Source organism: Staurois parvus, unplaced genomic scaffold (genome assembly GCF_062004578.1).
Source record: "Staurois parvus isolate SC_StPar_1 unplaced genomic scaffold, SC_StPar_1.0 ptg000216l, whole genome shotgun sequence".
Classification (NCBI taxonomy): domain Eukaryota; kingdom Metazoa; phylum Chordata; class Amphibia; order Anura; family Ranidae; genus Staurois; species Staurois parvus.
Genome location: NW_028318012.1, coordinates 4,284,881 through 4,311,215, shown reverse-complemented (window position 1 = coordinate 4,311,215; position 26,335 = coordinate 4,284,881). Strand labels below are relative to the sequence as shown.

The window sequence follows — 26,335 nt, the reverse complement described above, 5'->3', positions numbered from 1 at the left end:
AGTACTGACAGTAATACACCCTCAATGCTGACCGAGGACCCTGCACCACCAGTACTGACAGCAATACACCCTCCATGCTGACCGAGGACACTATACCACCAGTACTGACAACAGAATACATCCTCCATGCTGCCTCAGTACACAGCACTACATCCTGCATGTGTACACCTGTACTGACAGCGATACACCCTCCATGCTGACTGAGTGCCATGCACCGCACTTATGAGGACACTGACTGGGAACGGCGGACATTGTGTGCTGAGGACCCTGCGAGCATTGACTCCCTACTCACTGGGTCCTCAGAGCCTCAATGCTGTGGGGTCCTCCGAGCCCTGTCAGAGGGTTCCAGTGACCTCATGGTGACTGGACACAGGGCCCCGCACTCATTCTGCTGACTTGGCATGGAGGACCCGGTGCTGACCCCCCCCCCGAGGAGTCCACACTCATCTCACTGATTGGGCACTGACGACCGTGAGGGCACTGACTCCTACTGACTGGGGCCTGAGTACCCCACACTCCTGTCACTGAGAGAGCGTAGGGGAAACTGCACTGACTGGGCACTGAGGACATTGCATATAGCTAGTGAGAAGAGGTCAGGTTACTTCCATGTGTGAGAGTCCCATGTATGACGTGTTCAACTGGCTGAGCGCTTTTCCCACCTTAGGCCCAGTTCACACTACAAAAACGCACTCCGGATACGCTCCATATACGTTCTTGCTGACAGTTCACACCACACGCAGTTCCGGTGCAGTTTTGATGCAGTTTGCTCTGTTCCAGTATGGTTCTGTGCAGAGAAAATACAGTATGTTCTACTTTTTTTTTCTGCTTCTTGAACTGACTGCACTAGCGTGAACCAGGGCCATTGGAATACATGGAAAACGCTGTGCATGCATTTTTGATACAGAAAAAAACTGCACTGAACTGCATCTAGTGTGAACTAGCCCTTAGACACTTCATACAGGAGGACTAATGAGAATTCTGCTGAATCTGATTGAAGTGGTTAGGTCCAGGAGAGGCCCAGACTCAGGATTAGAGGTTTCTAGAAATCCAGAGACCTTTACACAGCAAATTAGGGCAGTGTCTTTCAGCCATGATGATAAATAAACCCTGTTAGACCTTGTTATTTATTTTCATGCAGAATTGTCTAAGAGCCCATTTACACTTGTGCGACTTTTGGGTCCAAAGTCGCAGGGCAAGTTGCATCCCATGTTTCCCAATGAGTACTGTTTGTAAATGTGCAACTTCAATTCACAGCGACTTGAATGTCGTTCCTGCACTTCTTTAATGCAACTTAAGGGCCATAGACTTCAAAGTAAACCCTCCAAAGTCGCATGAAAGTTGCACGTGAATGATATACATTGACTTGTGTGCAACTTTGCAGTACAAACAATCATCCTTGATGAAAGTCAAAGTCGCAATGAAAAAATCACGTCAAAATCGCATCAAGTTGCACACTGTAAAATCGCAATGAAAATCGCACAAGTGTGAATGGAGCCTAATCAGGAAATCATTAGATCCCACACTGGCTTACAAATAACCTCTTCTGTGAGCGGACAATTCACTAAGGCTAGGTTCACATATGTGCAGGTGGTGCCTGTGATAAAAGTCGAGTATCAAGGCAATAATTAAGTACTCAATGCTGCGAATATGCTTTATTAGGAAATGTGTAAAGCCTTACAGTTCATAGAAGAGTAGATCGGTGGTTGGCAACCTTGGGACACCTAGTCTGGGAGTCTATTTTGGCAAGCCAAGTTAGTTTGCATCTCTGCCCGAGCCATGTCCTGGGATCCTTTGTGTGGACAGACAATCCTCCAATCACCTTCTTAAAGTTGTATTAAACCCAAAAGCGAACATTTGTATTGCAGTTTACCAACTCTTAGCTGTGGTAGCTGCATTAGTTTTCTTTTTAAGCTTTCTTTCATTGCCACCTGTGATCCAGCCAGTAAGTCTGTTTTTCAACAGAACAAGCTCTCCTGCAGATTTAGCAGTTAGCCATTTAACACTGAGAAAGGTGCTTACAATGATCAGCTTTTACCTATATCTCAAAAAGAACAAAACTGTTGCTGTAACTGCAATGTACGCTGGAGTTTGGCATCAATTTGTTAGTGTATCTAAATCTAAGTTTATCTAAGTTCCCCCCCCCCCCCAGCCCGCGCCCCCCCCATCCTCTCCATCATGACTAACAACGCCACCATCAATCCCACCCCACATGCCAAAGTCCTAGGTGTCACCCTGGACTCGAACCTTTCCTTCCAACCTCATATCCAATCACTATCAAACTCATGCAGGCTCCACCTCCGCATCATCTCTAAGATATGTACGTTCCTAACCACAGACACTACTAAACAACTCGTTCACTCCCTCATCATCTCACGCCTGGACTACTGCAACTCCCTCCTCACCGGCCTACCCCAACACAGGCTATCCCCGCTCCAGTCTATCCTGCACTCAGCGGCCAGACTCATCCACCTCACCAACCGCTCCACTTCTGCCACCCTCCTCTGCCTATCCCTTCATTGGCTTCCGATTGCCCAACGCATTCAATTCAAATTACTAACTCTGACATACAAAGCCATTCATAACACTGCCCCAAACTACCTCCCTGACCTGATACCCAAATACCACCCAACCCGTACTCTTCGCTCCTCACAAGACCACCTACTCTCTAGCTCCCTGGTCTCCTCCTCCCACGCCCAACTGCGGGACTTCTCCAGGACTTCCCCCATTCTCTGGAACTCCCTACCACAATCCATCAGACTGTCACCTACCCTCCTCACCTTCAGGCGCACCCTGAAAACCCTCCTCTTCAGGGAAGCCTACCCCACCCTCACCTAACAGCCGATCTCCTCCACTCCTCCTACCACTCCATCACCCACAGCCTCTTCCTCCTGTACCACTACCCCCTCCCTCCTAGATTGTAAGTTCGAAAGAGCAGGGCCCTCGAACTCCTCGTGTATTGTATTGTTACTGTATTGTCACATGTTCTGTCCCCCACTTTAATGTACAGCGCTGAGCAAACCTTTTGGCGCTATATAAACACTGAATAATAATAATAATAATAATCTGCTAATACATATAAAATTCCCCTCCCCTAAGACTGACAATGCTGCTGTCCAGAGGTGCTCCCTGTGCTTCTTCATCCAGAGTGGGAAATTCTAATACAGGAGTTGTTTCTGGCCAGACCACCAGGTGAAAACAGTGAAAAAAGCCAAAGAAAACAAATACAGACACCACATCTAATGATTGGTAATCTGCAATAGATGACAGTTCTTTGCATACACATATTGTATGTAGGTTGCTGTTGCTGACCACCTACTGGAAATTTCGTTTGCCTAGCTTGAGTTTTTTTTTGCTAGGAACAAGCATGCTATGAGACAAGTCAGGAATATTTATTTGTATACTCGTTTGGGATTAGTGAAAGCAATAAGGATCATTGAGTTTGCAGGGAAGTCAGGCAACTGATTTTTTTTTCCAACAAGAGAGTTGACTAATAGCAGCCACCAGTCACTCAGTACAGGTATCTTAAAGAGGGTCTCCGGTGCGTGTTGTTTTCTTGTACCGCGTTATGGGTAATCTGCATCTGATAATGTGGTTGACTATACTTTCTCACTTGCAGCAGATTCAAACTCCATGTAATGAGTAAACGGAAAAGCAAGGACAAGAGTCTCCCCATAGGAGAATGTGTTTCTCAGGTATGATCATCAGTCATTATTTTCAGTTGTACAGTAAAGGGATCATATTTCCAGGGATGAGCAGCTTATGTTGGTCAGTACAAAAATTACAGCTGTGGGGAGCCCCTGCCTTTTCTGCACACCCAATTTCCATACTGAACCTAACTCTGCTTTATGATTTAGGCTCCATTCCCACTTGTGCGACTTTGGACACATAAAGTTGCATGACAAGTCACAGCCCATGTATTTCAATCACAGCTGTCCAAATCTATGCAACTTAGGCTCCATTCACACTTGTAGTAGGACTCCAAATTCGTACAGTTTCTATTGCAACTTTAATTCGCATAGTTTCCATTGAAATACATGGGCTGCGACTTTGTAACCAAAGTGTGAATGCAGCCTTAAAGTCACAGCGACTTTAAATAGGTTCTTGCAGTACTTTGATGCAACTTAAGTGCCATAGACTGCAATGTAAACTCTCAAAAGTCATGTCTTAATGTTATCAGTGCGACAGTTGTGTAACAGTCAAAGCCAAAGTCATATTCCAAGTCACACCTGTCTAAAGTTGCATCAAAGTTGCAATGTAGTTGCAATGGAAACTGCATGACTTTGGAATCGAACAAGTGTAAATGGAGCCTAATAGAGGGACTTCTTAACCAGCTCCGGGCCACCCTATAGCAGAAATACTGCTACAGGGCGGTACGGGTGCGCAAAATCGTGTGTGTGTATGTATATGTATGTGTGTATGTATATGTATATATATGTATATGTATTTATATATATATATATGTGTGTGATTTTGCAGTTCCGGGTAGGGGGCCTTGGCTGTCAATCACCGAGTCCCGGACGGTGATTACTTGCCAGCACCCGGTGATCACTGAGTATCTCCGATGGGGGAGAGACCTGTGTATAAACAACACAGATCTCTCCCCTGTCAGCTCCTCCACAGGGTTCTGAGCCATACAAATCAGTGTGCTTACAGTGAAGCACACACACGGCCCACATAGCAAAACTGCACACAGTTAACGCTTTGATTGCCCCACATGTTAACTCCTTCCTGCCGAGTTTCATTAGTACAGTATCAGTGATTTTTATTAGCACTGATCACTGTATTGGTGTCACTGGGGATGTCAGTGACACCAAGTCAGTTTCCCCCAGAATGCCCGCCGCAGTCCCACTATAAGCCACTGATCACCACCATTACTAGCAAAAAAAATTCCAGTATATACCACCATTTGTAAACTCTATAACTTTCATGTAAACCAATTACCTTACACGTATTGGGATTTTTTTTTTAGCAAAGACATGTCGCAGAATACAATTTGGCTGAAATTACATTTTTTAACTTTTTTTTACTAGATATGTTTAAAAACAAAAAGTCAAAAATATTGTTTTTTTTATCAAAATTGTTGGTCTTTTTTTGTTTGTAGCACAAAAAATTAAAAACGCACAGGTGATCAAATACCACTGAAAGAAAACTCTATTTGTGGGAAAAAAAAGATCGCGCCATTTGTAAACACTATAACTTTCACATAAACCAATTAATTTACACATATTGGGATTTTTTTTTTTAGCAAAGACATGTCACAGAAAACATTTCGGCATAAATTTATGATGAAATTTGATTTTTAAAAATTTTTTTACTGGACATGTTTAATAGCAAAAAGTCCAAAATAATGTTTTTTTTTCTCAAAATTGTTGCTTTTTTTTATAGCGCAAAACATAAAATGCACAGGCGATCAAATACCACTGCAAGAAAGTTCAATTCGTGGGAAAAAAAGGACGTACATTTCATTTGGGTGCAGCGTTGCATGACCGCGCAATTGTCAAAGTAATGCAGCGCCGTATCTCAAAAAATGGCCTGGTCAGGAAGGGTGGTAAATCCCGTGGAGGGCAAGTGGTTAATTCCTAAAAATGTATTTTGAAATATTGATCGTTTAAAGTGTATCTATGGTCTAATGTAACATCACAGTTTCTACACTGCATTTTAACCTTTCGATGCCGGCTGTATGCATATATGCGACCACTCGGCGGGTGGGCCTTAGTGGCGAGTGTTAAAACAACTTACCGTGCTGAGAGCACACTTCCAGCACGGGTGCCGGCAAGGATAAGCTCCTGATGCATACTTGCGATTGGGAGCTTTCTGATCATGTGACTGCTGTGACAGCCAATCACAGCGGTCACATGATCTGAATTCCCGCCTCTTGTCTCTTAGAACTTCTAAAGGGCAAGGAGGTGGTTGGCGCCTAGGGGTTAATTATTTCTACCCTGTTCCTATTTATCTGAAGGATCTTGAAGTTTGTACACTTTGTGAATATCCTGCACATGCCACATAGCCACTATGCCCTGTGAGTAGGCACTGCTGTGTCACGAATTTCACAGAATCTACCTTCTGAACGACAGAGGTGCTGAGAGGAGGAGCTTCAGGAGGCGGAGTCAGTACATGAATCAGTGCTTGCAGGCAGCAAGGTACCATGGGATATGTAGTCCTTAGAAATTGAAAGTAGACAGCAGAGGAGAAGCTGCAAAGCATGCAGGTGTAGCGGCAAGATGAGTCCCCCCCATGAAGATGTGTCTCCCTGACGCATCTGTGCATATCACGGTTTTCGGCAGAAGTAGCCGATCGCCGATCACCATCCATAGCACAGAACTGCCACAGTTAACCCCTTTTCGGCTGCACCGCTGAGTATACGCACTGCTGAAGCTGATCCCGCGGATCAATATCCGACACTCCCGCAAGATGGATAGAAGCATGATGGAAAGAAGAGAGGTCGGATGCAGTAGCTCTGTGATCGCTTGATCGTCTCTTAAACCGTGACATGCGCAGATGCGTCAGGGAGACACATCTTCATGGGGGGACTCATCTTGCCGCTACACAGGCAATCCAGGAAGTTGTGCAAAGAGACGGCCAGCAGACAGGCAGCACTCAAAGCATGAAAGGAGATATTTCAAGTGAGCCTATATTGGATTGTCAAATATAACTATTGTTTGTATTGTTATTACAATGCTGATGTTCTAAAATGAAAGTGTGTACTGTGACCATACATTTCCTTAAAAGCAGTATTAAATTCAAAACCAAAAATTTGATATATTGCAGCTTAACAATCATTAAATGTGGTGGCTGCATTAGTTTTCTTTTCCCCCCTTTATTTTCATCAGGGTGATCTGGCCAGTATCCCCCGGTTCACATATATGTGGCCGTGCGGCCCGCGTTTTGCATGGGCACAAGAGCCCATTCATTTGAATGGACGCCCGTGACACGCAGGGAAGAAGTCACTACATTTCTTTGGAAAACGCAGCCCGCATGGGAACCTCGGTACCCAGTATGGTTGTGTTTTCCAGTGCGGGCGGCGTGCCATTAGATTTAATGGCACCCGGCCGCAGGTCCACATTTCTCTGTGAGGGTGGTGCGGCTGCACTGATTTTCGTGCGGATTTGCAGTGGCACCACCTGCAGAGATGTGAACCTAGGGTAACACACCTCCTGTATTAGAATGTCCCCACTCTAGATGAATGGGCACAGGGGGCAGCAAAGTTCTTGTCAAAAAACATTGAAGCTGAACGCCAGCTAACATATAAAGATAAGCAGTTACAGCAAACCATTTTTCCTTTTGGGATAAAGGTTTTACATAAAAGCTGATCATTGTAAGCTCCCCTGTCAGTAGTAAATGGATTGTCTCAACCATCTGTTACATCTGCAAGACAGCTTGTTCTGTTGAAGAACAGACTTATTGGCAAGATCACCAGATGAAAATAAAGAAAAAGCTAAAAAACAAAACTAATTCCATCACATATAAGAATCGGTAAGCTGCATTATAAAAAATGCTTTCTTTTGGGTTTAATACTGCTTTAATTACCAGCAATCTTCTGTTCTATTATGTTCCCATAATGCCCAGCATAACCATTATCAGTCTGAGAGTGAAGGATTATGCATTTTGAGGTAACTGAACTATTTGTTGTGCAATGCTGTCAATCTAACGTGCTTAGGCATTGGGAGGTGAGAGAGGAGGAAATACCTATGCGGTGTAATGTAAAAATCCCCCTGCGCTGCTATGGAACCTAAATATTGAATTGCTGCTCACACCCAATCCTCTACCTATATGTGGACAAATGAATATGATAAAATAATGGTGTAGCACTAAACATAAATACAAATTAATATAAATGTAATAAAAACAGACAGAAAAAAACATCACACAATTGTAATAAATACTGTGTAAGATCCTTCAGAATCTATAAAGGTGTCCGAAAACGTGCTGAATAATATATCCTAAAGTGCAATATATAACAAATGGGTCCTATCCAGAGACCCTATAAAGTGACAGCAACCAGTCCCAGGTGGGACCAACTCCCAAAATTATAAGTGATATATATATAAAAATGTGATGTATCCCCAATCAGGGATATATATCTATAGTAACACAAATCAAGTGACTGGTGTAAATAACCATATAAATAATATACATCAATAGCCAAGTGTCCAAACAATGCAAAAAATCTCAATAACAATTGATGTGTAACAGTGCCTTTATCTTCATTAAAGTGCTCCAGTGCTGGTGCAAATGGTGAGCATAAATCCAAGATGGCAGGCATGCCCCCTCACCTCCTTGATGCGACCCACAAGGGTCAACACGCCTTTTGGATCTCCCTGGATCCTACAGGTAATGACTCTCCAGGCCACTCTGGTTCCACAGCCCCTTATTGGTAATCTCCTCCAATATAAATCACTCCTCCATATACAGGTAACCGTAGTATATATGCCAATACGTGAACACCATATTAGGCCCATAAAAGGATAAAAAACAGATCTCCCATAGTGCAACACTGTTTATTAGTATAAAAACATGTAAAATCGCCAAGTTCAAACTGAAATATAAGAAGATCAATCAGGTTGAAACACCACTAAGCATGGGTGTACTGCATGCACTCTGGAGTAGTAAGATGGCGCTCCACCGGGATCCAACAATTAAATATAAAAAAGAATTGGAAAAAATAGTCAAAAAGGGAGTGGAAACAAAGATTCTAAATAAGAGGCTAAATATTTAATACCCAAAATGTGCAGAATTCTGGTGATCTACACGGTGCCAAAGTACACAAAGATTCAGTTAATCCACCAGGTAGGCCGATAATCAACAGAATACAGTCCATATTAGCTAGGATCGGACAATATATAGATATCCATTTGCAGCCACTAGTGAAAAATACAAAATCATATCTTAGGGACACCAAACATCTGATCCAAATATTAGAGGAAGTGAAGCTAGACCAGAATATCATTCTAGCAAGTGCAGATGTATCATCACTCTATACAATAATTAACCATGAGGATGACATACAATCAGCTAGTTGGGGCTAAGGGAATTTAGCCAATTATCATGGAAGCAAAGAAAATTCATTCTTGAAGCTCTGGACTATTGTTTAGCACATAACTACTTCTGGCATAACACATTTTTTAGACAAACGAGAGGTGTGGCAATGGGAGCGAGATTCGCTCCCAGTGTAGCCAACCTGTTTATGGCTCAGTGGGAAGAAGAAGCGATATACAAACACCCACCTGATGAATTAAAAGTGTACAAGAGATACATAGACAATGTGTTTATAGTATGGGAAGGAAAAGAGGCTGATCTAATAGCGTTTTTAAATATATTGAATATCAACAGCAAAAATATCAAATTCACATGGAACCATAACAATAAATGTATCCAGTTTCTGGATTTAGAGATCATAACGAATGAATCGAATATTTATACTAAAAACTTTTTTAAAGAAGTGGATAGAAACGGGTACATTCCCTTAGGTAGTTGTCACCACCCCCCTTGGCTGCTTAACATCCCTAAAGGACAATTTGTTAGGCTCAGACGGAATTGTACGTATGAAGAAGATTATCTTGAGCAAGTAAAGATAATGGAAGAACGATTTATTGCAAAAGGCTATGAAAGCAAACAGATTAAAGATAAAATTAAAGAAGTATGTAATATTAATATATCCCTGCTTTTGAAAGATAAGGAAAAAGAGGAAAATTCTATGGAACAACCAGCCATTATTATGGATTTTAATGTAAATTATAAATAAATTGAACGAGTTTTTAGAAGACACTAGGCAATCTTGAAAACTGATTCAGCCTTAAATAAAATATCAACCTAAATTCGTGTACAGAAAGGCACCTACCCTTAGGAATAGACTTGTTAAAAATGTATTAGATCCACCCATAATGAGAAAAAAGGTCACGTTTTTAGATGTAGATTGTTTGTTTTTTTTCCTGTAGAAAATGCTACGCGTGTAAAGCCACTGGCCAGAACAAAAAAAGATATTCGTTTAGATCAGAGACAAATGGAAAAGAGTTTAAAATCAATGAATTTATCTCATGTAAAACAGAAGGTGTCATATATGGGCTGCAATGCGGGTGTGGACTACAGTATATAGGGCGCACCAAAAGACCGCTGTGGGTCTGCTTACGTGAACACATTTAAAGGATAAAAAAGGGATTCTCTAGACATAGCGTGTCAAAACATTTTGCAATACATTACAATAAAGACCCATCAGGCCTTCTTTTTTGGGGAATTCAACGGTACAATAGGCATTGGAGAGGCAGCCATAAAGTACGCACATTGAGTAAGGCGGAGTCAAAATGGATATACGCAATGCAGACCCAGGTTCCTATGGGGTTAAACGTTGAGTTTGATCTCAACTGTTTTATCAGTGATTTTTAGATTTATGATCAGGGTTTTATGGTGCATTTATATGTTGTAAACACTCGGCATGGGTGCATTGTATCAACCTGGCTTCACGGTTTTAATTAAGGTTCATTCATTCCTCCTCGTGTGGTAGTTTTTTAGGATTTGAGGGTTTTTGACAACTTTGTATTTAGGTTGGCATATATATTATTATTAATTTTATTTTTATTTCTAATTGGCATTATAGTCTATATATGTTTGTACCATTATTAATATTAACAATTTTGAGCTGGTATATATAGGTGACACCACTCTCTTTCCCCTCCTTTTTTATGACATTTTATTTTTTGTATTAATTTTTCATTAATTATCATATTTTTTAATAAGTATTACCTTATTTTATATAGCTTTATATTAAAAAATTCAAATAATTTTAGTCATATCGATATACCAGAATTTGTAGGCATTTTTTACCTTTTAACATTTTGTTAGTCATATATGAGGTTATAGGCATTATATATGGGATTAATATCAGGAGTTTATACCCGAGGTTTTTTACCACTTGGTTTACACAATTATTCAATTATTACATACTGCATAGTTTGCACAAGTATATAATTGTGTACAGCTGTTTTAAAGATTGGGTGCGGATCAAGTGACATGCTAATTGTTATATAATTATATGACAGCCAGCTAGATCCCCTGGAAAATGGCCGTGTCGATAATGTCCTTGATGCAGTAGAGACTACTGTAAAATGGCCACGGCAGATCTTCCCACCGCTGATAGAATGACATGTTATATGTCATTCAATCAAAAGGCAATTAGTTAGATCCTCAAGAAAATGGCCGCGTCGTTAGTGTCTACGATTCTATGTAGACTACTACAAAATGGCCGCGGTGGGTCTTCCCACTGCTGATTGACATTTAAGTCTTCCTATAAATACAAGCCTTCAGTCACCATGACGTTATCCTGAGGAAGTCACATGTGCGTGACGTAACGCGTAGATGCGGAGTGGTGATGCACTTCCGGTGGAGCGCCATCTTACTACTCCAGAGTGCGTGCAGTACACCCATGCTTAGTGGTGTAAAAGCCTGATTGATCTTCTTATATGTCAGTTTGAACTTGGCGATTTTACATGTTTTTATACTAATAAACAGTGTTGCACTATGGGAGATCTGTTTTTTATCCATTTATGGTCCTAATATGGTGTTCACGTATTGGCATATATACTACGGTTACCTGCATATGGAGGAGTGATTTATATTGGAGGAGATTACCAATAAGGGGCTGTGGAACCAGAGTGGCCTGGAGAGTCATTACTGTAGGATCCAGGGAGATCCAAAAGACGTGTTGACCCTTGTAGGTCGCATCAAGGAGGTGAGGGGGGGGAATGCCTGCCATCTTGGATTTATGCTCACCATTTGCACCAGCACTGGAGCACTTTAATGAAGATAAAGGCACTGCTACACATCAATTGTTATTGAGATTTTTTGCATTGTTTGGACACTTGGCTATTGATGTATATTATTTATATGGTTATTTACACCAGTCGCTTGATTTGTGTTACTATTGATATATATCCCTTATTGGGGATACATCACATTTTTATATATATATCACTTATAATTTTGGGAGTTGGTCCCACCTGGGACTGGTTGCTGTCACTTTATAGGGTCTCTGGATAGGACCCATTTGTTATATATTGCACTTTAGGATATATTATTCATCACGTTTTCAGACACCTTTATAGATCCTGAAGGATCTTACACAGTATTTATTACAATTGTGTGATATATGTTTTTTTCTGTCTGTTTTTATTACATTTATATTAATTTGTATTTATGTTTAGCGCTACACCATTATTGTATCAAATACCTACGCGGTGTGATCATGTTTTTTCATAGTCCAGTGAACCAGCAGGTGACAGAATGCTGCAATAGGATAGAGTGACATCACTGTCCTGCTGCATAGATGTATTACTGTGAGTTGAAACAAGAAATGTTGTGATTGATTTCTGCAGTAAGCGGGAATGCATTTCATCTGCATGTTGTTTGGTGGGCTGCTCAGCAGGGTTCTTTCTTCAGTTATTCCTGAGGTTGAACTGCAGATCATTTCATTGAGAACAATACTACCCTTTTCACACCAGCAATGTCAGATTTTATGGAGCCCATGTAATATGGGTAATGCTAAGGATGACCATGAGGCTGCAGGTGGAAATAACAAGCAGGTTAAGGGTGCATAATTCTATTATATAATATTATATGGATATTCTATACATTCAGCTTGGACCAGTGTTACTATGTGTGTGCCAAGCCTGGCCGATGCCCCTGGAAGATAGAAATCACTGAATTAAACACGGCTGCTCTAGTAACCGCCATTGGCTTCTGGGTCCCACGCTGAGCTGCTGCATTCTGAACACCGAGGCTGGTCGCTTGGCACAGGCGCCATTCAGAGTGCTATTCATTTTCAGAATGAGTGTAAAGTATTCACTGATTGAATAAGGCAGAGAGGCGGACGGTGATGTATACAATTTCCATACCTGGCGTTCTTTAAAGTAGTTAAAAAGTCTTTCCTCAGTTCTGACTTGGTGTAAGCTGCTTTAAAGGTAATCTGTACAATGGCTGCAATTGCTGCCCTACCAGTTGACAATGTTAGTTGTGAGAGTAATAAAATCAGATGAATGCGAGAACTTCTAATCTGTATGCTTCTCTCAGCAGAAATATAGGCTCTCATTGCTGATTTATTTATTTAGAGGTGCAGGGTGTGGGGCTGATCAGGGTTCTTTACTTAGTGAGTCCCTGACCTCGGACATAAGCTCAGTGAGTGAGTTCTCTCCTGTATATTTGCCCCATGTCAATGAATGAAAATTAGCATTCACAACAAATCGGTTATCACTGTTCCTATATGCTGTTTTATCCCTTTGATTTGACAAAAAAGCATTATCGGGTGTCATACTGGGTGAATGGTTGCTTGGATGATGTGCTTTCATTACGAAATTTGTTGGTTACATGTGACCTTTTTTTGCTCATATAGGTACAGGCTCACCTGCGACAGAGGCTGCTTCAGTTAGCCCACCCTGGCAAGAGATGTGGGGTGGAATCTCAGCACAAGTAAGTTAATCTCTGTACAGGATACTCTCCATACAAATACACATACTTTAGATCCAGGGTAGTCATGTGACATTTAAAGCAAACCTGTGCTTTGCAGAGCAAATCCCCTTCCCAGCAGCATATGCTCTACCTTTCCTCTCCTCTCCCACTGTTGTGTTATATGCTGCCAGGAGCAAAGAAAATACCTGTTAACTGGAAATGGAGAAGCATGTGATGCACTCTGTGACATTGCTGGACCAATCACCAAGCATAATGCCTTACCCATGGGGAGAGTATCCCCTGTGTAACATACAGCTTGAATGACACATGGCATGCCTATGGTAGCTACTGGGGAGAGGGGAAATAAAGGTGATCTGCATGGGTAAAGCACAGGTACACTTCAAAGTGTTTCTAAAGGCAGAATATTTTTGTCTTCTGTGAATTAAGGTAAAAAAAATTCTCCAGGCTCCCTTTATACTTTCCTGAGCCCGTGAACAGAGGCTGTCTCGGCTTTCTCCCTCCTCATTGGCTCAGAGACAGCAGCAGGAGCCTTTGGCTCTTGATGCTGTCAATCACAGCCAGTGAGGAGGGGGTAGGGCGCTCATGTACTGCGGAGCGAGTGTATGAGTGCCCCTATAGCAAGTTGTTGAAGTGCTGATGGTGGGTCGAGTGTTACCCATTAGACAATTGTGTGGCCTGGTAATCTGTGGAGAGGGTAAAGTCGATCCAGTAGAACCAACCTGGCTGATTTAAAGGCTACACAGCCTTAGGGGGAAAAAAAAAGGAGAATTCATGTCTTATGCTCAGCAGTATAATCTAATTGCAAACACATGTAACATAGTGCTCTGTCTTCTACTGTTGACATTTATATAAAGCTGTATTAAGCTGGCCATACACTGGTAGATTTTTGAATGAACATTCATACAAACCTTTTGTATGAAAATTCCTATGAAAGTTCTTCGTACATTCTACGGCTTAAACGCACTTCAAAATTCTGTGTGTTTTTAAAGCGGAACTAAAGTTCCACTGTAACAAATAGCAAGCAGACAGGCTTTTATAGCAGAAGAGTCGTGCAATGTCTCTCCTGCAATAAAATACCCCCACCTGCTTGCTCGCTGTCTACTTGTGTGCAACTCGGCTTACAGCATTGAGCCGGTCTCTGTGTGCTGGAATGATTGTCAACCCATGCTGGTCAATGAAGATGGCTGAAGACTGGCACACAGCAGAAGGTGTGTGCTGGAATCACATGCGCAGGAGTGATGTCATCCCGTGCTGGCCAATGAAGATGGCTGAAGACTGGCTTGCGGGAGAAAGTGTGTGCTGGAATGACGTGCAGGAGTGATTGTCATCCCGTGCTGGTCAATGAAGATGGCTGAAGACTGGCACACAGCAGAAGGTGTGTGCTGGAATTGCATGCGCAGGAGTGATGTCATCCTGTGCTGGCCAATGAAGATGGCTGAGGAATGGCACACAGGAGAAGGTGTGTGCTGGAATCACATGCGCAGGAGTGATTGTCATCCCGTGCTGGCCAATGAAGATGGCTGAAGACTGGCACGCAGGAGAAGGTGTGTGCTGGAATCACATGCGCAGGAGTGATGTCATCCTGTGCTGGGCAATGAAGATGGGCGAAGACTGGCACACAGGAGAAGGTGTGTGCTGGAATCACATGCGCAGGAGTGATGTCATCCTGTGCTAGGCAATGAAGATGGGCGAAGACTGGCACGCAGAAGGAGGTGTGTGCTGGAATCACATACGCAGGAGTGATGTCACCCCATGCTGGCCAATGAAGATGGCTGAGGAATGGCACACAGGAGAAGGTGTGTGCTGGAATTGCATGCACAGGAGTGATGTCATTCCGTGCTGGCCAATGAAGATGGCCAAAGAATGGCACACAGGGGAAGGTGCCAGTGCTGGCAAGGGACCGTTGGAAAAGCAAGTATTAACCAATTTAGTTGACTACGTTCACACGTTCTTAAAATTAAAAACATTTTTACAAATTCTACCAGTGTAAATCCAGCTTTAGGCATGATGGCCGATAGATGTCATTCACTGCTGACTAGGTTTAAAGTGGAAGTAAAGGCAAATCCTATCTAAACCTGCTCTCAGCCACATTCTAAAACTAATGTATCTTGGCCTGTAAAGAAAAATCGCTATACTTACCTGTTCTGCAGCCGCTCCAGTCTGGTCTCCAGCAGCACCCTCTGTGTGCAGGAGAAAGCCGACAACGGCTGGGAAGTGATGTCACCCCTAGAATTTCTGTGGGGCTTCCGTTGTCAGCTGCCTTTCCTGCACACTCCTACACACTGAAGCTGCCACTGACAGTTCAGCGTGGGACCAGTGATGTATTCTTTTCTTGTGCTGCCCTAGGCAACCCAAGAATCGTGCGCCACCCCCCTGAAAATTGTTGCCAAAGGAAAATGTCTTGCAGTAAATACGCCGCTGCTTGGAAGAAGGAGAGGAGAGCGCTGAGGAGGGACTCCAGAAGAGGAGGTAAGTTACTGCTCTGTGTATTATCAATGCACAGTAGGCAAGTATACCAATTTTTTTAAATTTTATAAAAAAAAAATATCCTTTACAATCACTTTTAAGAATAAGAGGCAATTTATTCTTGTATTGACGGCAGCCCTGTTTTTCAGTCTAGGTTTCCTAGGTCTGGTATGATCTCCAATGGGCATACTGGGACTTATAGTTCTAGGAGTGTGCCAGCCCCTCTCGGCAGAAGTGTGGGACGTACAGGCTGGTCTCTGTAGGCAGCCAGGCTCAGACATCCCTGTTAAAGCAGGTTCTGAGGAGCCACCCACTGGGACAGCCCAGGCTCATTCCTTGTCAGCTGCCTTTCTGGACCACCTCCTCCACCTGCCAAACAACTCTCCCCCACCAACAACCGATAATCCGCCACCACCTGTTCCACTAAATCTAACAAGAACTTATCGGCACAAGACTCAGCCAGCTGTTCATGCAGCGCACAGCCTTCTCAGCAGGTCCCCGTCCCTCCTGGCACTTATCGTGGGTAGGGGCAGCGCCAACCCCCTGAGAATCGCCGCCACAAGCAAATGCCTTGTTTGCCTCACGATAAATACGCAGCGGCACGGTACTGAACCAGAGCTGGTGCAGAAAGAGCTGAGTATTAGTGATTTTTTTTTTCCCCTAAAGGGATCGATAGATTAGGATTAGAATATCGCTGAGAGTAGGTTTAGAGTTAGTTAGGATTTGCCTTTACTTCTACTTTAACTGCAGGGATGTGCTTACTCTCTGTGACTCCTCACTTGCACTGACCAATGCAAAGCAAAATGAAAATGGGAAGACAAAAGATATGACTTTTTTTTTCTATTTTTAGGATAGAATACCTCAGATAATTATTAGGGTTCATTTAGATCTACAATAAGTGGGGGCATTTTTCTGTAGCGTTAGGCAGGTAAGTTGTCATACATCAATGTGCAATTCCTTTGTGCATTGACATGACTTCTGTGGGCCTCCTAACACACCAACCAGAAGCTGACCTGATTCGCACATTTGAGGTGGATGAGGGAATCCTCCCTGTTGTGTCTTTGTATTCTGTTAGAGGGGAGACTTCATTGCCATCAGAATACACTGATCAGTGTTGCAGACTATAACTTACACCGCTGATAAGCAGTAAAAATCCAACAGGGTGAACAGTTGAACGTTGGATTGTACAGTGCTATTCCATTGATCAAAATTTGTCTGGTGTCTGCTGAACTGGCTGAATTTTGATCTATGTGTGTCCAGATTAATACATGGTAAATATACGTATCTTATTTTTAGTTACGCATTGCACTGCAGTGCTGACATGGTAACCAGCATATTATTATTATTATTGGGAAGTTGGACTTGTGCGTTTTAGCCTACTGCTACTCATACATTAAAAGCACAACAGCAGCAATGGGCCCTTAAAATATGGGAAGAAAGCTGCCCAGCATGCCGTGGATATATAAAAACATATGTAACTGCAGACGAGAGTTCTACTGCAAAATAAGCCTGGAGGCACTACTATACTGAAAGTGAGAAAGGCTTTGCCAATGCAATATTCTCGCTGAAAATATGGATTCCATGTTCAGATATTTGTCAATACGATGATAATTAGATACAAGTGCCTTCCCTCTGCTGTGTGCTATAGCGACCAGTTTTCTTGAAATAATAAAGAAAAATCAGCTTTATTTTTTTTTCTTCTTCTCAAGGACACATTATCATTGATAACATGTAAGGATTTGGCCCTTCAAACCTATTGTGTCTTTGTGAGTTACAACATGAGTCAAACAGCTGTTTGCCTCTCACTCGGCTGCTGTCAGAAGTTAGACGGAGCCAGCTTCTCAGATGACTGCCTTTCAGCTAGTTTTTTTTTTAATTCCTTCTTTCTGCTCTGTGCTATTCCAAGACTTTGAGAAGCTCAGCCTTTGTTATTATAATTTCAGGCACTTAGTGGAGCTTCTGAAGAGAACGGTGATTCATGGGGAGAGTAACTCTGTGCTGATCATTGGACCCAGGGGATCAGGGAAAAGTATGGTGAGTGTTCATTATTTTTTATATGAGCCAAGATACTGGTCCTGTGTAGAAGGATTTGTGTTGGCAGAATATAAAAACACTCTAATAAGGTTGCTGATGGGGTTAACATGCTTCTTATTAGTGCCCCTTTGTTACACTGTTTGCAAAGCTTTCCATACTTGCCAATCACTAGGCTGATCTTTTTTTTTTTTTTTTTTCTACTCCAGCAGTGAGACAGTGTAAGGCAGGCAATAGATTGTGACTTTCTGTCTTGCAACTATGGGCTGCATGAAAGAAAATCGCTAGATTCCTCCATCAACACAGTCAGTGTTAATGGGGGAATTCCTCCCATGGAGCTATTGAGGTAGATTTACTAAAACTGGTGCACTCAGAATCTGGCGCAACTGTGCATAGTGCATATCAGCCTCAAACTTCAGCTTGTTCAATTAAATTTTGGCAATAAAACATGGATGCTGATTGGTTTCTATACAGACCTGCACCAGATTTTGCACTCCAGATTTAGTAAATAATCTCCATTGTGTACTTCCAGTGGGGGGGGGGGGGGTGACAGAGCCTTCCTGCCGGCAGAACACGGTAATTATTGCTAGTGGCTATAGCCACTGGCAATGAACGCGTCTTAAAAATCTGACATGCTGGTTGTAGCCAAGTCAATCGATGGATTGACTTGGATATAAGTTGCCTACCCATACATGCATCGAATCTTGGCTGGTCCCTGCTGAACCGACCAAGATTTGAACTATGGCTGGCTCTTAACTCATACTTAAGTATGGGGTAGAGAAGGGGTACTGTAAAAAGATAATGCAGTTCATACAAAGAAGTCATTTGGATATACATTGAAAAAGTATTCATACCCCTTTTGAAATTTTCTACATTTTGTCATGTTACAACCAAAAACGTAAATGTATTTTATTGGGATTGTATTTGATAGACCAACACAAAGTTGCACATAATTGTGAAGTGGAAGGAAAATGATAAATGGTTTTTTCAAAATTTTTTTAATACAAATAAATATTTATAAAAGTGTGGCGTGCATTTGTTTTCAGCCCCCTTTACTCTGATACCTCTAACTAAAATCTAGTGGAACCAATTGCCTTTAGAAGTCCCCTAATTGGCAAATGAAGTCCACCTGTGTGTAATTTTATCTCAGTATAACACAGCTGTTCTGTGAAGCCCTCAGAGGTTTGTTAGAGAACATTAGAGAACAAACCGCATCTATAAGGCCAAGGAACACACCAGACAGGTTGGGGATTAAGTTGCAGAGATGTTTAAAGCAGGTTTAGGTTTTAAAAAAAAAAAAATCTCAAGCGTTGAACATCTCACGGAGCACTGATCAATCTATCATCTGAAAATGGAAAGAGTATGGCACAACTGCAAACCTACCAAGACATGGCCGTCCACCTAAACTGACAGGCCAGGCAAGGAGAGCATTAATAAGAAAACCGCCAAGAGGCCCATGGTAACTCTGGAGGAGCTGCAGAGATCCACAGCTCAGGTGGGAGAATCTGTCCACAGGACAACTATTAGTCATGCACTCCACAAATCTGGCCTTTATGGAAGAGTGGCAAGAAAAAAGTAATTGTTGAAAGAAAGCCATAAGAAATCCTGTTTGCAGTTTGCAAGAAGCCATGTGGGGGACACAGCAAACATGTGGAAGAAGGAGCTCTGGTCAGATGAGACCAAAATTAAACTTTTTGGCCTAAATGCAAAACGCTATGTGTGGAGGAAAACTAACACTGTACATCACACTGAACACACCATCCCCACTGTGAAACATGGCGGTGGCAGCATCATGTTATGGGGATGCTTTTCTTCAGCAGGGACATGGAAGCTGCTCAGACTTGATGGGAAGATGGATGGAGCCAAATACAGGGCAATCTTAGAAGAAAACCTGTTAGAATATGCAAAGGACTTGAGACTGGGGCAGAGGTTCACCTTCCAGCAGATCACCGACCCTAAACATACAGCCAGAACTACAATAGAATGGTTTAGATCAAAGCATATTCACGTGTTAGAATGGCCCATCAAATTCCAGACCTAAATCCAAATGAGAATCTGTGGCAAGACTTGAAAATTGCTGTTCAGACTCCAATCTGACAGAGCCTGAGCTATTTTACAAACAAGAATGGGCAAAATTTTCAATCTCTAGATGTGCAAAGCTGGTAGAGAAATCCCCAAAAAGACTTGCAGCTGTAATTGCAGCGAAATGTGCTTCTACAAAGTATTGACTCCCGGGGGCTGAATACAAATGCACGCCACACTTTTCACATATTTATTTGTAAAAAATGTTTAAAACCATTTATCATTTTCCTTCTACTTCACAATTATGTGCCACTTTGTGTTGGTCTATCACATAAAATCCAAATGAAATACACTTACGTTTTTGGTTGTAACATGACAAAATGTGGAAAATTTCAAGGGCTATGAATACTTTTTCAATGCACTGTATGCAAGCCAGCTGTGAGCTACTGGAAGTAGTTTTCTGCCTCTTAGTCAAAATGCTCCTTAAACGTGTAGCAGTGTTAAGCTGGTCATAGGCGGATCAAAATTTGTCTCATTTAACAGGGACTGGGTGAATTTTGATCTGTGTGTGGCCATTCCCTTTCGACAGAAGTTGATCATTAGATTGACTTCTGAGAACCACACAAGCTGAAAAACTGTAGATTAGCAGCTGCAGCAGCCCGCTGACTGAATGGGGGGAAAAAAACCAAACCATCTATGCCAGCTTTAGTGAGTTGTAGACTTGCCGACTTGCCCTCATATGTACTACCTACAGCAGTTCCTGAGAACGTATTTTCAGTTTTTATTAATGGGTTTCTCTTAAACTTCACATACTAATATAATTGATTGGAGATCTTTAGGCATTGTTTTGTCTAATAATTGACATGTACGTAGAGCTGTATGGCCAAACGTTCGTGGACAATTCTTACCCAGACTACAAGAATATGAGACTCATACCTACTATATGTGGACACCCCTCCACATTATACAGTTCATGTATTTCCAGCATACAAAGACTTTTTAGATAATTATGTGCATTCATGCTTGTGACAATGGTTTGGGAAAGGCCCCTATTCGTTCTAGTTTGACTGTTTACAATGCCAGCTGCAAAAGAACATGGTTTGATATCTTTCTGAAGTAGAGGAACGTGAGTGGCCTGCACAGAGCCCTGACCTCAACCCAACTGAACACCTTTGGGATAAACTGGAACATTGACTGCCAGCCATGTCTTCTCATTTAACATTGTTACATGACCCTTACAAAAACTCTTTTGGCTGAATGTATGCACATCTCTATATACTCTCCAAAATCTCTCGAAAGACTTCCCAGATGAGCAGAGGCTGTTCTAGCTGCAAAGTAGGGCTAACTCCATGCTATCGTCCATGGTTTAGGAATGGGATATCCAACAAGCCCATGTAGATGTACTGTAATGGTCAGGTAACCTAAAACATTTGGCTATAGGTATGCAATAAATTGACCCACTATAAGATATAGTAAAACCTGCCCCTGACCACTTCTTGACACTGCCTGTGTTTGGAGTCAAATCTCTTCTCTAGTGCTTATTCTGTTGCCGACCTGCAGATCTCTCAGCTATTCAGGATTGCAGGTGCAGGAGGTGCAAGTACACAAACATACTGTTGCACAAACTTTGCTGAGGGGCAGCCTAATTTGCAACTAATTTTGTTACAAATTTCCCTCTGTATTTTTTTAATCTTACAGTTGTTGCACGATGCTCTGAAGGAGATCCTGGCAGTAAAAGAGCTAAAGGAGAATGCCTTAACAGTCCATCTGAATGGTATGGAAAAGATGTGAAGGTGACCATAAGGCACAAGCTACATGTTGCAATGATGTAAGTTTTTTTTATAATGCAAACTGTTTTTTTTGTTTTTTTGTTTTAGGTTTGCTGCAAACAAACGACAAGGTTGCTTTGAAAGAGATTACTAGGCAATTACATTTGGAGAATGTGGTTGGGGATAGAGTATTTGTAAGTACATTTTCTTCATCATGGTGGCTTTTGTATCGGGTTTATAGAATTTTACTTATCTATTTATTGAAACTACATTCATTTGACATAAAGTTATTGATATCACCCATTTAGAGAGCCTGTAAACCTCCGTCATTGTTTTTGTACATTTTGATGTATACGGTATGTTGTGACATTGGGGGGGTGGGCACACTTTTCAACTGGAGAAAGAGAGGCTTAATCCCCACATATAGAGAGAGCTGTGTCAATGTGGAATAGCCTTCCACTGAATCTCATTCTATCCAACTCAGTAGATTGCTTCTGTATAGGGCTGGATGTTTTTTTGCAAGCACAAAATATAACTGGCAATCAATATTTATGAGGGATAATGTTATACAATGTTGATTCAGGGACTGTCTGATGTCTTTTGGAAAGGAATTTTGTTTTGCCCTGCTGGATCCAATCAAGCCACATTTTAAAAATGTTTTTTGACTTTCTTTAGATTGGCTCTAGGTTTAGAATGGACGATGAATAATTTTTTTTTCAGCCTAACTGTATAACTTTCTTAGTCTTGTCCTTTTGCACATATGGGACTCCACATGTGTTCTCTCATGTCATGCAACATATGGCACTTGACAGCACCAAAGCTACTGTGAAATGTATATCACAGCTTCATAAGAATGACACAACATACAAAGAGGACGGCTTTAGAAAAGGAATAAAGCATCTTTTATTAAACTTGAATAAGTATTTTTTTAAGAATAACTTTAAGGCTAGGTTCACTTCTGCTACTCTGCAAGCTGTGTTTTCCACAGACATGGTAGCCCATTCATTTGAATGGGCTGCTGTGCCTCCTGGAAACGCAGGTAAAAGGTCCCTGCACCATTTTATTTAAATCTGCCCGCTCAGAAACAGCAAGTGCAATGCGACTTTCAGTATGGGCAGCACTGGACTACGCTGCGGTTTCCAGTGGGTGGGGGTGCCATTATAATTAATGGCACCCCCATGCATCTCCTGAGTGGCAGCGTGTTTTTCTGTGTGGGTGGTTGTGGCTGCGGGAACGGGTGCAATCCTGCAGCCGCAATCACCACACAGGTGTGAACCCAGCTGCATTGTGTATCAAAACCAACAAATTGTTTTGTTTTTTTTTTTTGCTGTGTGTTTTTTGGATATAGTGGGAAAGGATTAGAACTCTTGTTGGTTATTACTGCCATTTTGGGCAGGTTTACCCTCACCACCTGTCCTGCTAACAAAACTGATTTCTGCACTGTTTGTCTAAACACCACTGCTGTAATTTTTGTTTATGCGAGATGGATTTACTTTTTAGGCAGATAAAGCGTTAGAGACATATATACATTTTATACCAGGAACCTTTTTCAAATTACTTTCTGCCTTGCACTTCTATCTCCCACCCCAACATCTTTCAAAATTTCAAGAGTCAATCTCCGACTAGCAAACCTGATTTATTGCTTGTGACGGGTAGGATTATGATCACTGAGATTTTTCTGACTGTAAAATTTCAGCAAAGAAGATTGAAGAGACTGGCTTGCTCGACCTGGCCTTCTACAGATTACCATAAAAATATTACCACAAATTCTGGCAAATGTCATTTGTTTGGATGTTTAAAGCTGAACATTGGTAAGGCTATGGGCATTCAATTAACCGCCTCCCGCCCAACATATAAGAAAATGATGGGCACCAGGTGGTTCTCTCATTCTGGGAGGACGTCATATGATGTCCTCCCTTTCTAACTGTGCGTGTGCACTCCCGGGGGCGAGCAGCGCGGCGATCGGTGGTGCGCTGTGTCCCTGGGACACAGTGGATCACCGATCAGCGGAAAGAGCCGATGACGTCAGCTCTGTCGTGATCACAGCTGTTTGCATGTAAATAAGGAAATGCCTGTTATTGGCATCCTTCTCACGAGCTGTCATGCTGACAGCTCGTGAGGAGAGGAGAGCCGGTAATCGGCATTACTCAGAGGGGAGATCTACACTGATGATCAGTGCCCTGATGATCAGTGTAGCCCCATCAGTGCCACCTTTCAGTGCCCATCAATGCCACATATCAGTGCCTACCAGTGCACATCAATGCCGCCTATCAGTGCCAGTCAGTGTTGCCTATCCGTGCCATATATGAGTGCTGCCTTTCACTACTCATCAGTGATGCCTATCAATGCCACCTACCAGTGCCCATCACTGCAGCCTCATTAGCGCACATCAGTGAAGGAGAAGAATCACTTTTACAAAATTTTATAACAGAAACTAAGAAAAAAAGTTTTTTTGTTTAAATTCTCAGTTGTTTTTGTTTTGTTTAGCAAAAAATAAAAAACCCAGAGGTGATTAAATACCACCAAATGAAAGCTCTGTCTAAAAAAAAAAATATAAAAATTTCATATGAGTACAATGTTGCATGTCCGTGCAATTGTCATTCAAAGTGTGAGAGCACTGAAAGCTGAAAATTGGCCTGGGCAGGAAGGGGATAAAAGTGCCCAGTAGGCTAGTGGTTAATAATCTTTAAAAAAAAATATATTGTTACATTAAAAAACCCTCACTGACTTCTCAATCTACGGACACCATGGTGGAATTCATCTTCAGTGTCCACAAGACAAAGCAACAATGTTCAAGTAGGTTGTCTGCACTCTACAGTCCCCCTACATCCTGTGTATCTACTTACTTTAGAGAATAGAAGGATTCAGGGTTGAATGCCTGTTTTAGGCATGAGGTCTGGGAAAAATGAGCACATTTTTTATTTACCTGTTTCCCTGCTCCCTCCATAGTACTAGACTGGCCTCTCGGCTACCTCTTCTTCTTCTGTTCGTTCTGGCGGTCTCAGGTCCTCTGATGTCATCAGGTTCAATGCAGAGTCTATAGTCCTGTGTTGGACATGAGGACACAGAGGAACAGTACACCCCAGTAACATATGGGAGTAGGGTGCTGGTTTGAGAGCGGAGGATCGAGTAAGTAAATTTACCTTTCTCTGTCCCTTAAACATTTAAAGCAGTATTAAACCCCAAACCAAAAATGTAATGTATTGCAGCTTACCAATCACTAGATGTGGTGGCTGCATTAGTTTACTTTTTAGTCTTGTTTTGCTCTGTTTTCACCTGGTGATCTGGACAGTAACACACCTCCTGTATTAGAGTGCCTCCACTCTGAATGAAGGAGCAACAGAGACATGTTTGGACAGTGGCATTGTTAACCTGGGAGGAGGGGAGTGTTAGAAGTACTAGTAGATTTAGATACACTAACAAATTGAAGATAAAGTGCAGCTAATTCTTTTTAAGCAGTTACAGCAACCGCTTTTAGAATTTTAGAAAATAAAGTAAAAAAAAAACTAAAAAAGAACTCTAATGCAGGCACCACATCTAAGAATTGTTAGGTTGCAGTATAATAAATGTTTTTAAGGGTTTAATATCACTTTAACCCTTGCAGTGTTAAGAATATTTATGGATTTGAATGTCCATGGTTTCTATTCAGCATGTGTTTTTTTTTTTTTTTTATGAATCATTAACGAATGCACTTGCGACAATTGAAAGGAAACTTGAGCTGTTATTGCTTACCCCCATAAACTGGTAGTACTCATTAGCCTTTTCATAACTGTTTTCAGTAGGTTGTATGCATACCGCTACTGTATATTGTCAGGCTTTCCTTCTGCATGAGGTGTGTTTTTTGGGTGGGTGATATTTGTAGAATATTTGCAAGAACTGGCATTTTTATGTCACCAGATATTGCAGGTTTTCAGGCATTTTTTGCTGCTGCATTTCCTTCTGGTTTGTAAAATGTCACATGGAATTTGTAATGCTGCATTTAGAAATAAAAAAAAAATTGGAAAAACCACCAAAATATTGGAAACCAGACAAAGAACGGAGGACACGTGTTCAAAAGTGAAAAATGTATAATAGTTGAGCAGTAATGTAAGAAAAGCAATGTGGGTAGCACAGTGATATTTTGGTTTTATAATTGGCCCTTTTAGCCTTGGACCAGGTTTGTTGAACAGGGCCAGTAGTTAAAGTATATGCACACCCCCCACCTTGTAAAATAACCTATTTTTAAAATGAAAGGCAAAACATTTGTGTATGCATATAAAAACATTATTAATGCCCTTTTCCCCTTTTTATCATCACATATTTTGTTTTTAGCTGCATAAGGAGTTAGAGGAGGAGAAACAGCAGTATGCTGATCTTTTCAGTGAATGGCTGTGTAGGGGTAAGGGGTGGGGGGATGTCAGCATAGGCTGAATCATTGAATTAGCTCCCAGCACAGCCAGAGAACTCACCACATTGTGCTCTCATGCGTAGTGTGGTCAGTTTTTTTTAATAAGAAAGCAGTGACTGGCAGGAAAGCCAGGGATTTTACACAAAGGAAGCAATACAAAGCAAACAGGATACTTTTTCATACAAGTACATGGTACAGCAGGCAC

At 41.8% G+C, this 26,335-nt stretch overlaps 1 protein-coding gene across 3 annotated transcripts in view; it reads left to right on the top strand.

Annotated features, from left to right (window-relative positions):
• ORC4 (origin recognition complex subunit 4) overlaps positions 1-26,335 on the top strand; it is a 71,336-nt gene that overhangs the window by 811 nt on the left and 44,190 nt on the right. For 2 of the 3 annotated variants that reach the window (XM_089679040.1, XM_089679039.1), the window contains exons 2-6: positions 3,617-3,692; positions 13,379-13,455; positions 17,865-17,955; positions 21,673-21,748; positions 21,852-21,937. In XM_089679040.1, the coding sequence (XP_089535166.1) occupies positions 3,636-3,692; positions 13,379-13,455; positions 17,865-17,955; positions 21,673-21,748; positions 21,852-21,937 (387 nt within the window). In that variant the 5' untranslated portion in view covers positions 3,617-3,635. The remainder of the gene's footprint in view (positions 1-3,616; positions 3,693-13,378; positions 13,456-17,864; positions 17,956-21,672; positions 21,749-21,851; positions 21,938-26,335) is intronic. The other variant, XM_089679041.1, reaches the window with a different exon arrangement.